Source organism: Schistocerca nitens, chromosome 5 (genome assembly GCF_023898315.1).
Source record: "Schistocerca nitens isolate TAMUIC-IGC-003100 chromosome 5, iqSchNite1.1, whole genome shotgun sequence".
NCBI classification, from domain to species: Eukaryota; Metazoa; Arthropoda; class Insecta; order Orthoptera; family Acrididae; genus Schistocerca; species Schistocerca nitens.
The window spans coordinates 192803013-192817007 of NC_064618.1; the positions used below are offsets into that span (position 1 = coordinate 192803013).

The window sequence follows — 13995 nt, forward strand, 5'->3', positions numbered from 1 at the left end:
GGCAAATGGAAAAGCTTGATTACTCCTGTGATATACCAATTATTACAACGATTGCACTCATTCAGTTTAACCGAATCGAGACTTCGTTTGCAGTAACAACGATGAAGGCTCAGTATCGGACATTCAAATATGTTGGAACTGATTTACGATCAGAGTGGTTTTACTATAGTCAGTTATACGTGGCCTTTCACTGTTAGTTTTAAAAACCAGTTCACACTCGTACCGTCGTCTACAATTTGACTGTGTACGTTTTTTTAAGGACTCTTAAAACCAAAGAAAATTACTAAGGAGTGTTTTCAATTTATACACACAACAAAAAAAGTTTGCATCACCTCGGTTCCGAGAGTTCCGGAACACGTACAGAAAATTGGAATAGAAATCAACATAAACATCATTTCTGCCCTTTTTATTGCTCATGAAAACCACACATTGCATGTTGTAGTACCATACGGCGAAACCTTCAGAAGTGGTGGTCCAGATAGCTGTGTACACTGGTACATCTAATGCCCAGTAGCACGTCCTCTTGCATTGATGCATGCATGTATTCGTCGTGGCATAGTACCCACAAGTTCATCAAGGCACTGTTGGTCCAGACTGTTCCATTCCTCACCGGCGACTCGGCGTAGATCCTCAGAGTGGTTGGTGGGCCATGTCCATAAACAGCCCTTTTCGATCTATGCCATGCATGTTCGAGAGGATTCATGTCTGGAGAACATGCTGGCCACTCTAGTCGAGCAATATCGTTATCCTGAGGGAAGCCATTCACAAGATGTTCACGATGGGGACGCTAATTGTCGTCCATGAAGACGAATGCCTCGCCAATATCATGCCTATATAGTTGCACTATCAGTCGTAGGATGGCATTCACGTATGGTACAGCCGTTACGGCGCCTTCCATGACCACCAACGGCGTACGTTGGCCCCACATAATGCCACACCAAATCATCAGGGAACCTCCACCTTGCTGCACTCGCTGGACAGTGTGTCTAAGGCGTTCAGCCTGATTGGGTAGCCTCCAAATACGTCTCAGACGATTGTTTGGTTGAAGGCACATGCGAGACTCATTGGTGAAGAGAACTTGATGCCAATTCTGAGCGGTCCATTCGGCATGTTATTAGGCCCATCGGTACCGAGCTACATGCTGTCGTGGTTGTAAAGATGGACCTCGCCATGGACGTCGGCAGTGAAGTTGCACATCATACAGCCTACTGCGCACAGTTTAAGTAGTAACACGACGTCCTGTGGTTGCACGAAATCCATTATTCAACATGGTGACGTTGCTGTCAGGGTTCCTAGGGGCACAAAGTAACAACGTGGACGCGATCGACCCGCGGTATTGACCGTCTAGGCATGATTAAACTAGAGACAACACGAGCTGCGTACCTTCTCGCTGGTGGAACGACTGGAACTGATCGGCTGTCGGACCCCCTCCGTCTAATAGGCGCTGCTCATGCATGGTTGTTTACATCTTTGGGCGGGTTTAGAAACATCTCTGAACAGTCAAAGGGATTGTGTCTATGATACAATATCCACAGTCAAAGTCTGTCTTCAGGATTTCTGGGACCTGAGGAGATGCAAAACATTTTTAGATGTGTGTATTTTATATGATTTACTATAATTTCGAGTTACATACCTTCAGAGTGGACTAATGCGCAAGGTTGAGCCGCAATTTTCACCTTGCACAGTTCCAATGAATAGCCCAGATCAGGACTTTTATCCTATTCCCATACTTACTTAATAATTCCAAAGTGTAACCGGGTTCACTAGTGCATTACAGGGGATACCTCCTAATATGGTGCCTGACCTCCTTTTACCTGACATAGTGCAGCAACTAGACGCGGGCATGGACTCAACAACTCGTTGGAAGTCTCCTGCAAAAAATACTGAGGCATGCTGCATCTAAAGACGTCCATAGTTGCGAAAGTGTTGCTGGCGCAGGATTTTGTACACGGATTAATATCTCGATTGCGACCCATAAAAGTCGATGGGAATCATTTCGGGTGATCGGTTGGTAACATCACTCGCACGAACTGTCCAGAATGTTTATGGAACAAATCGCGAACAATTGTGGCCTGGTGACATAATACATTGTCATCCATAAACATTCGATCGTTGTTTGGGAACATGAAGTGCTTGAATGGTTGCAGATGGTCTCCAAGTAGCCGAACATTAGTCTTTCCAGTAAACGATGGGTTCAGTTGGACCAAAGGACCCAGCCCGTACCATTATGGAGTCACCACCAGACTGCACGGTGCCTTGTTGAAAACCTGGTTCCATGGCTTCGTGGGTGAGCAGTGCGCGTCTCGCGTTTATCCCATGTATTGTTTGTCATCTTCTATTACGGTACTGCCGCCTCGTTTCTTATTCCATTTACTGGCGTCACTAACTTCCTGTCTTACTTGCCCGTGAGCGGCAGCAGCAGCGCGTATCGATAAGTGCACTGTCGTACCATCTCTGGAGCGACCGATAGTATTTCCGGATCGTCGTGTGTCTGGCAGTCAGTTGGAGACTGACCAGCAGTGCAGTCGGGACGCAGCAGCAGTGAAGTCGGGGAACGGAGCGCCGGTGAGGCGCCGACAGCCCAGTGCACGCCGACCGCTGGCAATATACATGAACCGTCCGACGGAGGGAGGTTGGAGCGGGACGACCGTTGGTTGGTCGTTCGGTTGGTCGTCTCGTCGTCCGATGTATATTTGCTCCTTTCACCGTTTCCGAGTCTGGGCAGTTGGTCGGTTGGCGTGGTGCAGCGAGGAAGTCTCCGTGGCGCGTGACTGGCCGGGGCCTGGCGGCGTCCACGCGCGGTCGGAGTGTGAGGGGCTGTTCCCATTGCTACGAGGTCCGTACCTCACCGATCCCGGACACGAAAGATAAGTTATCCTATCGTTTGGTCCGTTGACTGTCTGTCCGTTGGGTTCTAGTCGGATCGTCAATAGTTGGCCCGACTGCCTGTCTCATGTAAGCGAGCGTTAGTGTTTTAATTACAGGCCGACACTCGAACATCTGAGCTCCTTTAGGTGTACTGCCTAATTTTTTTTTATTTTTTTTCTTGTTGTTTGCACCAGTATGGCTTCTAGACGATTTTTTTTAATTAGAGTTGTTTTGCTCTTAAGGCCTTCAGCCTAGTTTAAAGTACTGTTTCACGTAAACCCTTTGGCATTTTATAAATTTTAATGTTGTTGAATTTTTTAAGTCTTGGGCCTTCAGCCGATTTTGAGTTTGAGTTGTTTGCTCTAAGGCCTTCAGCCTACATTAAAGAACGGTTTGACATAAGTCCTTTGGTATTTGAAAAAGTTAATGTTATGGAGTTTAAAGTGTTATGCCTTCAGCCGATTTGAATTTGTTACTTCTACCTAACTATAGACCTGTCTGCCTTTTAAATTTCTGATTATGTTTGCGTTTTAAGTTATTGGCCTTCAGCCGTTTTTAAATTAAAGTGGCTTTCAGCCGGTGATTAAGTCCCGAGGATTAAAGTTGCGTGTTTAAAAATTTTTTTTTTGCGATCTTATAACGTTTAATCAAATAATAAAGTTGTATGTTCGAGTGTAACTGACAGCCCCTTATTTTGGCCCCTTTCCACAATTTATACTATCTGTCCTGTCCTGAGGGATTAGCAGGGCGAATCAGAGGGGTCTGCAGCACACTCGAACCCTGCCATCAGCTCTTACCAACTGAAAATCGGGGCGCATGTGACCAGGCCACAGTTTTCCAGTCGTCTAGGGTCTAACCGATGTGGTTACAACCCCAAGAGATGCCCTGCAGGTGACGCCGTGCTGTTGGCAAAGGCACTCACGTCGGTCGTCTGTTGCCATAACCCACAAATGCCAAATTTCGCCGCAGTGTCCTAACGGATACGTTCGTCCTACGTCGCACACTGATCTCTGCGAGTATTTCACTCGCCATTGCTTGTCTGGTAGCACTGACAACTGTACGCAAACGCCGCTGCTCTCGGTTGTTAAGTGAAGGTCACTCCGCCGTCCGTGGTGAGAGGTAACCACAAAAATTTGATGTTCTCGGTGCACTGTTGACACCGTGGATCTCGGAATATTGAATTCCCTAACGATTACGTAGATAGAATGTTCCCTGGATCTAGCAACAGCTACTATTCCGCGTTCAAAGTCCATAATTCCCGTAGTGTGGCCACAATCACGTCGGAAGTCTTTTTACATGGATCACCTTGAGTGCAAATGACAGCTCCGCCAATGCATTGCCCAAACATTGCGTACGCGATACTACTGCTATCCCATGGCTATCTCAGTGCAATCTAATGACTGACCTGTAACTCGCGACCAAATAGGATGTAAATCTTCAGAGTCCCACCGATTTTTTTAGTTCAAATGGATCTGAGCAGTATAGGACTTAACATCTGTGATCATTAGTGCCCTAGAACGTAGAACTACTTAAACCTAACTAACCTAAAGACATCACACAACACCCAGTCATCACGGATTTTTTTTTTTTTTTTTTTTTTTTTTTTGCGACCAACCCCAAGTCCGGATTATCCACACATTACGTGTGGCAACACTAGTATGAGCTGCCAATGCGAGTACCTGCTGGGACGATGTGGAAGACGCAGGGCTGCTTCTGGCGGCCGGCGGCGTTGGTGGCCCAGCAGAAAGCGGAGCCGTAGTCAGTGTCGGTGACGGGGGCGTAGTTGAGCTGCGAGGAGCGGCCCGAAGAGGTGAACCTGGTGGCCGGGACGTCGACGGTCTCGGCGCTGCCGTTGAACGCCCAGCGGAAGCCGTCCTGCGCCGGCGGCGGGAAGGCGTCCACCTCGCACAGCACGCGCGCCTCCTCGTGGCGCGCCACGGCGTACAGGCTGCGCTGGCCGGGCCGGCACACGGGCGCGACTGCGGCAGCCACCAAGCACTGGCCGTGTAACACCTGCTACACCGTCTCTAAAGGCTAACACAGCAGTACAGAATTACACTTTACAATTTCTTCCTCAATTATTGTATGTGATTCTAACGTTTCTTTTACTCGCTTCGTTCAGAAATGTTAAACCGTCATCACAGGAGACTAGGCACTTAACGTTCACGTGCACGCGGCCGTCACTGAAACTCATGCAAAACAGTGCCATCGAAACAGGTGACGAGCTGGGTGACGTTATTTTCAATCTCAGCGCTCTCTAGCAGCCGTTATCAGCTCTACACTAATGTGACAGAAGTCATGGGGTACCCACCAATGTCGTGTCGGACTTCCTTTTGTCCTAAGTAGTGCAGCAACTCGACATGGCATGGACTTAACAAGTTGTCGGAAGCTCCTTGCAGAAATAGTGAGCAATGCTGCCGCCCATAAATGAGGAAGTGTTGCCGGTGCCGGATTTTTCACTCGAACTGACCACTCGATTATGTCCCATAAATGTTCGATGTGATTCTACTACTTCTCGCACTACGTCCCTCGCACCTACCATCTCCTTTCCCAACAGCCTCTTCCTGCTTCGCTACCTTTCCCCTCACAATAAAGCGTTTCCCAGCCCAGTCCTTCACTGCCCCCTCTTCATCATCCTGTTTTACTCTCAATTTGTTTCTCTCCTTCCATTTTTCCCTTCCTCTCCCTTAAACTCGCTCATAAGCTCCCTCTCACTCTCTGTCCCTCCCTACATCCCCATCTCAACATAAACACGCACCCACTCATCCACCTCCCCATCCCACAGATACAAACACACACACACACACACACACACACACAAACACAAAAATTCTCTCTTTCTCTCTGTCTCTTTCTCTCCCACACACTCCCTCACTCTCTCACTCTCCCTATCTATATCAGTTGCAGAGAAAAAAGAAAGTAGTGTCACTACTGTTGTTAAATGAACTCTTTCCGTGCTTAGTTACCCCCAAGTATGTGTGTTGCGGTCATCTCCATCTGACCGAACATGGGTGCAGGATGCATCAGAAGCACGCAGCGTTATGGCGTGGCAGTACTACTCACACATGACTCGCAGGTCGACCTCCAGACTCTGGCCGTCGCCCTCGACGTTGGAGGCGACGCACGAGTAGCCGCCAGCTGCCGCCCTTGTCACCGAGCGCAGCGCCAGGGCTTCCCCCATCACACTCACGTCTTCGCTGTCTTCCAGCTCCAGGTCCTGCGCACACATGAGAAAAAGATTGAATAATCAACGAAAGGATAACGTTCTACGAGTCGGGGCGTGGAATGTCAGACGCTTGAACGTGGTAAGGAAACTAGAAAATCTGAAAAGGGAAATGCAATGGCTCAATCTAGATATAGTAGGGGTCAGTGAAGTGAAGTGGAAAGAAGACAAGGATTTCTGGTCAGATGAGTTTCGGGTAATATCAACAGCAGCAGAAAATGGTATAACAGGTGTAGGATTCGTTATGAATAGGAAGGTAGGGCAGAGGGTGTGTTACTGTGAACAGTTCAGTGACCGGGTTGTTCTAATCAGAATCGACAGCAGACAAACACCGACAACGATAGTTCAGGTGTACATGCCGACGTCGCAAGCTGAAGATGAACAGATAGAGAAAGTGTATGAGGATACTGAAAGGGTATTGCAGTATGTAAAGGGGGACGAAAATCTAATAGTCATGGGCGACTGGAATGCAGTTGCAGGGGAAGGAGTAGAAGAAAAGGTTACAGGAGAATATGGGCTTGGGACAAGGAATGAAAGAGGAGAAAGACTAATTGAGTTCTCTAACAAGTTTCAGCTAGTAATAGCGAATACCCTGTTCAAAAATCACAAGAGGAGGAGGTATACATGGAAAAGGCCGGGAGATACGGGAAGATTTCAATTAGATTACATCATGGTCAGACAGAGATTCCGAAATCAGATACTGGATTGTAAGGCGTACCCTGGAGCAGATATAGACTCAGATCACAATATAGTAACGATGAAGAGTAGGCTGAAGTTCAAGACATTAGTCAGGACGAATCAATACTCAAAGAAGTGGGATACGGAAGTACTAAGGAATGACGAGATACGTTTGAAGTTCTCTAACGCTATAGATACAGCAATAAGGAATAGCGCAGTAGGCAGTACAGTTGAAGAGGAATGGACATCTCTCAAAGGGCCATCACAGAAGTTGGGAAGGAAAACATAGGTGCAAAGAAGGTAGCTGCGAAGAAACCATGGGAACAGAAGAAATACTTCAGTTGATTGATGAAAGGAGGAAGTACAAACATGTTCCGGGAAAATTAGGAATACAGAAATACAAGTCGCTGAGGAATGAAATAAATAGGAAGTGCAGGGAAGCTAATACGAAATGGCTGCAGGAAAAATGTGATGACATCGAAAAAGATATGACTGTCGGAAGGACCGACTCAGCATACAGGAAAGTCAAAACAACCTTTGGTGACATTAAAAGCAACGGTGGTAACATTGAGAGTGCAACGGGAATTCCACTGTTAAATGCAGAGGAAAGAGCAGATAGGTGGAAAGAATACATTGAAAGCCTCTATGAGGGTGAAGATTTTTCTGATGTGATAGAAGAAGAAACAGGAGTCGATTTAGAAGAGATAGGGGATCCAGTATTAGAATCGGAATTTAAAAGAGCTTTGGAGGACTTACGGTCAAATAAGGCAGAAAGGATAGATAACATTCCATCAGAATTTCTAAAATCATTGGGGGAAGTGGCAACAAAACGACTATTCACGTTGGTGTGTAGAATATATGAGTCTGGCGACATACCATCTGACTTTCGGAAAAGCATCATCCACACAATTCCGAAGACAGCAAGAGCTGACAAGTGCGAGAATTATCGCACAATCAGCTTAACAGCTCATGCATCGAAGCTGCTTACAAGAATAATATACAGAAGAATGGAAATGAAAATTGAGAATGCGCTAGGTGACGATCAGTTTGGCTTTAGGAAAAGTAAAGGGACGAGAGAGGCAATTCTGACGTTACGGCTAATAATGGAAGCAAGGCTAAAGAAAAATCAAGACATTTTCATAGGATTTGTCGACCTGGAAAAAGCGTTAAACAATATAAAATGGTGCAAGCTGTTCGAGATTCTGAAAAAAGTAGGGGTAAGCTATAGCGAGAGATGGGTCACATACAATATGTTGAACAAGCAAGAGGGAATAATAGGAGTGGACGATCAAGAACGAAGTGCTTGTATTAAGAAGGGTGTAAGACAAGGCTGTAGCCTTTCGCCTCAATCTGTACATCGAGGCAGCAATGATGGAAATAAAAGAAAGGTTCAGGAGTGGAATAAAAATACAAGGTGAAAGGATATCAATGATACGATTCGCTGATCACATTGCTGTCTACATCTACATCTACATCCACACTCCGCAAGCCAGCTGACGGTGTGTGGCGGAGGGTACCCTGAGTACCTCTATCGGTTCTCCCTTCTATTCTAGTCTCGTATTGTTCGTGGAAAGAAGGATTGTCGGTATGCTTCTGTGTGGGCTCTAATCTCTCTGATTTTATCCTCATGGTCTCTTCGCGTGATATACGTAGGAGGGAGCAATATACTGCTGGACTCTTCGGTGAAGGTATGTTCTCGAAACTTTAACAAAAGCCCGTACCGAGCTACTGAGCGTCTCTCCTGCAGAGTCTTCCACTGGAGTTAATCTATCATCTCCGTAACGCTTTAGTGATTACTAAATGATCCTGTAACGAAGCGCGCTGCTCTCCGTTGGATCTTCTCTATCTCTTCTATCAACCCTATCTGGCACGCATCCCACACCACTGAGTGAAAGTGAAGAAGAATTAAATGATCTGCTGAACGGAATGAACAGTCTAATGAGTACACAATATGGTTTGAGAGTAAATCGGAGAAAGACGAAGGTAATGGAAGTAGTAGAAATGAGGACAGCGAGAAACTTAATTCAGGATTGATGGTCACGAAGTCTATGAAGTTAAGAAATTCTGCTACCTAGGCAGTAAAATAACCAATGACTGACGGAGCAAGGAGGACATCAAAAGCAGAATCGCTATGGCAAAAAAGGCATTTCTGGCCAAGAGAAGTCTACTAATATCAAATACCGGCCTTAATTTGAGAAAGAAATTTCTGAGGATGTACGTCTGGAGTACAGCATTGTATGGTAGTGAAATATGGACTGTGGGAAAACCGGAACAGAAGAGAATCGAAGCATTTGAGATGTGGTGCTATAGACGAATGTTGAAAATTAGGTGGACTGATAAGGTAAGTAATGAGGAGGTTCTACGCAGAATCGGAGAGGAAAGGAATATGTGGAAAACACTGATAAGGAGAAGGGACAGAATGATAGGACATCTGCTAAGACATGGGGGAATGACTTCCGTGGTACCATAGGGAGCTGTAGAGGGCAAAAACTGTAGAGGAAGACAGAGATTGGAATACGTCAAGCAAATAGTTGAGGACGTAGGTTGCAAGTGCTACTCTGAGATGAAAAGGTTAGCACAGGAAAGGTATTCGTGACGGGCCGCATCAAACCAGTCAGTAGACTGACGACAAAAAAAAAAAGTTGATAGATTGGTATTGATCGGCCCTGGCTATAACTCGGCGATAGTCGGTAGAGCGATGATACTATAGGTAAAGACGACATTACAAAAAACAGTGCTGAACTGAACTCTCGACGTGTGCGTGATATTTACTTCACCAATTGTGACCAATATTACGCTACTCGTCGTAATTAACTCGTTTATATCCGATGGTTTAACAGTTGCTATTAAAATATTAATGATAAATTCAAAATCAGTTCCACCGACACCAACTTCCCCATAGTTTGGTTGTAATTTCAAATCTCTAATGAGTCGTAACATTGCGATTGCTTCCTAACTTCAAAGAGTTTCTATACATGCGCCGGACGCTTCAGTCAAATATTATCGCAGCACGCCAAAGATCACAGTTATGTCTCTAAACAATTTTGTTATTTGGAATCACAAATGCGTAAAATGGCACTAAAGGGTGGTTTATTTCACAATAACAATCACTTCTTAACAAGGCCGTGAGGAAGAAGCTTTCCCAGATGGTGATGGTGGTGGTGGTGGTGGTGGGGGTTTATAAATTATCTGCTTTAAAACTATTGTCAAATTCGAGAGTACATTTGCAATTACGAATGTTCAATACCTAACTAGAGGTCAGTTCGAGTTATCTAATTAAAAATTTTACTTCAATCTAATATAAGGTAGTCCTCTGTCTGAATTCTAAACAATGTTATAGTTGAAGTCAATGCTTCGTTTCACTGCGTCATAGTAGATCGCAAATATCAGTCCTCGAAAAACAATCTAATCGCGCCTTCAGATACAAATATTCAAACAAGTCTGACCAGCTTCGTCTAACTCTCGTAGCGTAGTGACTATGGATCAAATTTTCCTTAGCCGTTAATCACGATTCTCAAAGAGTACTCACGCGAAGTATTCTTTGAGATCGTTGGTTCTAATTTGCTAATTTTAATTATAATGATTTTGCGATTTACTATGATTTTGAGTTTGAGTTTACAGAGATTCTTTCTTTTGTAAGTTGATAAATTACTAAGTATAAGGTTCTTGTTTCAATTATTGGTTATTATCCAAATAATACTGTTAAATGGAACTTTGGTTACTTGTTCACTTTTCATGGAATTTGGAACTTCTTCTGGGGAAATTTTTGGGGTATTGGTTGCTATTTTTTCTTTTTTAATTTTTCGTCCGAGGAAGTGGCATTACAATTGTACGAATCCTTGGTGTAGTCTGTCTCTCCATTTACGATTCTCTCCAACTGGCTGTGCAGTTTTAGTCTGATAAAAGTATGGAAGTTTTAACACTGCAGCCAGAGAAAAGGGACAGAGCTGCAATAAACCTGTGACACACCGCATACAGGCCAGACCTCTGAACTAAAACTGTCAGCCTAACAGGTGTCTATACTATATAAAAGAAACTAAATAATTCCCTACTATACGAAGCGACTGCTATTCCTTCGTCTTTCCTTTGAGACCACAATGAAATCCTTTCCTAGAACACTTGGAGAGTCCCCATGTTAAGAATACCACGGGTATAACGCACAAGCGTCAAACTCTTAGAAATAGGGTATAGGTCAACTGTGGGTCGGACGTTTGAGGTGTTCAGCGTTTGCAAGTGGTGAGTCCCTTTGGTGCCATCTCTGGGAGAAATGCTGTTGTTAACCCCGTATTGTTTCCTGCCGACTACGTAATCACGTATATGAGCGTAATGTGTTTAACCCCAGCAGTGGAAACGAACCGTAGATACAATCCTTAAAAGCATTTCGTGTCAAAAAATATGAAGTTTATTTCAACAAGTCTCACTGTGCTACTCAAAACCACGCATTTGCGTAACAGGAGGACGCTTACTGCAGGAATTATCTCAGAATCTGCAGAGACCTAAGGTCGACAGACCTAGTACGGATCTGAGTCGACACTTATTTATAAATTCTTCAGCGTTGCTGCCCCCCGAGCGATTTACCATTGGTACCGACTTCAAGCCGGTGACTAACACGGCCAAGGTGCAATGAGGAGTTTCCGGAATGGAACACCTGGCGGTAAATATCTGGATAACGTAACCACTGTGGACTGTAATAACGGAATGCTGGATTACGTCGACACCGAAAGTTATGTGCCAAGTCTATATGTAACCCTTGTACTAAATTAAACCAAAAACATAATCAATAATAAGGTCCCGCCACGCTAGAAGCCAAAATGTAGTAAAAACAAAAAGAAATTGAGACTGAAATGCAAATGGCCCCACGCTTAGAGACGAAATGAAATAAATCAATTAAAAGTCATGAAAGAAACATTTATGTCATTACAAACTGATAAACCCGGCATTGCCGAGTATTCATTTCGTCAGTTTTCTATTAGAAATGGAAACAAAAGTGAGCTGTGTTTCTCGTGAACTATCGAAACAAATGCCATTTACATGTCTTCGTGAAAACACCTTCGAAATTGTGAAACAGTCGTGCAAAGGAATGTGTACGAATGTGTAAGTACAGTACCGAAATTAAGAAATACGGTGCCGGGCAGTTTCTATACTCTGGGTGCAGCTGCTTTGCGTGTCTACCACAGGATTTTCTAAACGTCTCTATGGAAACGCCTCTTCATACCTCCCAAAATAGACGGTTACTGTTTTCGCGCACATTCGTTAGCGCTTCCCAGTCCAAAGCTGTCAAAAGCGCTGCCAGATGTTAGCGATTTCCTCATAATGACTCGAATCTCTTAGTTGAACTGAATACAAATACACACACACACACACACACACACACACACACACATACTTCCGTTTTTATAATATGTATGGATTATTATTATTATTTGTCATCTTCACAGAGCGACATTATGGGTATAACTTCAAGGCCGAGACCCCTGGACGTAGGGACGACTCAGTAATTGGACAAGTAGAAAGGAACCTATTAACCACCAGCACTTGAGGAGCCGGCGTGACTTAAAGGCATGAGCGCCTGATGTGATGTTGGCACGGTGTATCGATCTCTTCTAGTTTTGTGTGGCTCAAGGTGACCGCTGGCAGTCTTTCCATCTTCCGTGTCCCAAAGCACTCAGGACGTACTCTGGCCTCTTAGACTCCTTCTTTCTTCCGCTGGTTGGTAACGGGCCTAACCCAAGTAGAGAACTGCCCGGCAGCTGGCGCAGTATCATTGTTTACACGCAAGGCGTCTATTGTCTGCAGTGATTAGGTCGTGGAGATGGCTTCAACGTAATACCTGGAACCTGAGGTCAGACAAGGAAAACGCAGTCGGATGTTAACAGTTTCAAGCATCAGATTGCAAGAAGGGCGCATCCGACTCGCAGTCTGAAACGTTGATCGACACTAGAATGAAGGGCCTGCGGAAGGCAAATTCCGAACAAACAGCAAGCAAATCACTGAGAGTGATGCCTCAATGATCCGAAATTTCGTGACAAATTGTAACTGTGTCGCAGACGTGGCCCTCGAATCTGTGACCATTATCTAGCCGAGCACCTACCACCCCCCACCCTCACAGCTCTACTTCCGCCAGGACCTCATCACCTGTCTTCCAGACTTCACGGATGTTCTCTGCAACCTTGCAAGACTAGCACTCAAAGACGAAAGTTGTTGCGGAGACAAGGCACAGACACACCGGGAAGGCGTTTCCAGAATGAATTTTCGGTCTACAGGGGAGTGTGCGCTGATTCCGATCTACCTGGAATTTGCCGGACCATGACTCGAACATGTGACCTTTGCCTGGTCCGGCACACAGTTTTTATCTGTTTTCCTTTTCTGTCAGACATCCGAGTGGTTTTATGCGGTCTGCCACGAATTCCTCTCCTCTGCCAACCTCGACATCTCAGAGTCGCACTTGTACCCTACATCCTCAGTTATGTGCTGGATGTATTCCAGTATCTGCCTTGCCCTACAGTTTCTACCTACAACAGTTCTCTCTAGTACCATGGAGGTTAACATTTGATGTCTTAATACATCTCGTATCATCCTGACCCTTCTCTTGACAGTGCTTTCCACATCTTTCTCTCTTCGCCGATTCTGCAAAGAAACTCCTCATTCCCTAATTTATCAGTACAGCTAAATATTCTGCTGTAGCACTACATCTCAAGAGCTTCGATTCTCATCAGCTCCGGGTATGTTCCACTACCGTAGACTGCTGTGCTCCAAACGTACTTCCTCTGAAATTTCTTCCACACATTAAGGCTTATGTTTTATATTAGTAGACTTCTCTGGGCCAGGAATGGCCTTTTCGCCAGTGATCATCTACTTTTTATGTCCTCCGTACCCCGTCTATCATGGATTATTTTGGTGCCTAAGTAACACAATTCTTTAGATTCGTCTCCTTCGTGATCACCCAAGTTTTCTCCCTATTCTCATTTATGCTGCTTCACTTTACTTTCCTCTCTTCGATTTACTCTCAAAACCACAATCTGTACTCATTAGGCTGTTATTCAACATATCTCGTAATTCTTCTTCACTTTCATTGACGATAGCAATGTCATCAGCTAGCCTTATCTTTGATATCCTTTCACCTTAAATTTTAATCCCACTCTTGAATCTTTCTTTTATTTTCGTGATTGCTTCTTCGATGTATCGATTGATCCAGCAGACAGAAAAGATCACTCAGACTTCATTGG

General features: G+C 44.8%; 1 protein-coding gene across 1 annotated transcript in view; it reads right to left on the minus strand.

Moving 5' to 3' along the window:
• The window catches only part of LOC126260339 (synaptogenesis protein syg-2-like), a 138695-nt gene that overhangs the window by 48532 nt on the left and 76168 nt on the right, over positions 1 to 13995 (minus strand). The window contains exons 9-10 of the mRNA XM_049957664.1: positions 5932 to 6085; positions 4548 to 4847 (exon numbers count right to left, since the gene is read on the minus strand). Coding sequence (XP_049813621.1) covers positions 4548 to 4847; positions 5932 to 6085 — 454 coding nt within the window. The remainder of the gene's footprint in view (positions 1 to 4547; positions 4848 to 5931; positions 6086 to 13995) is intronic.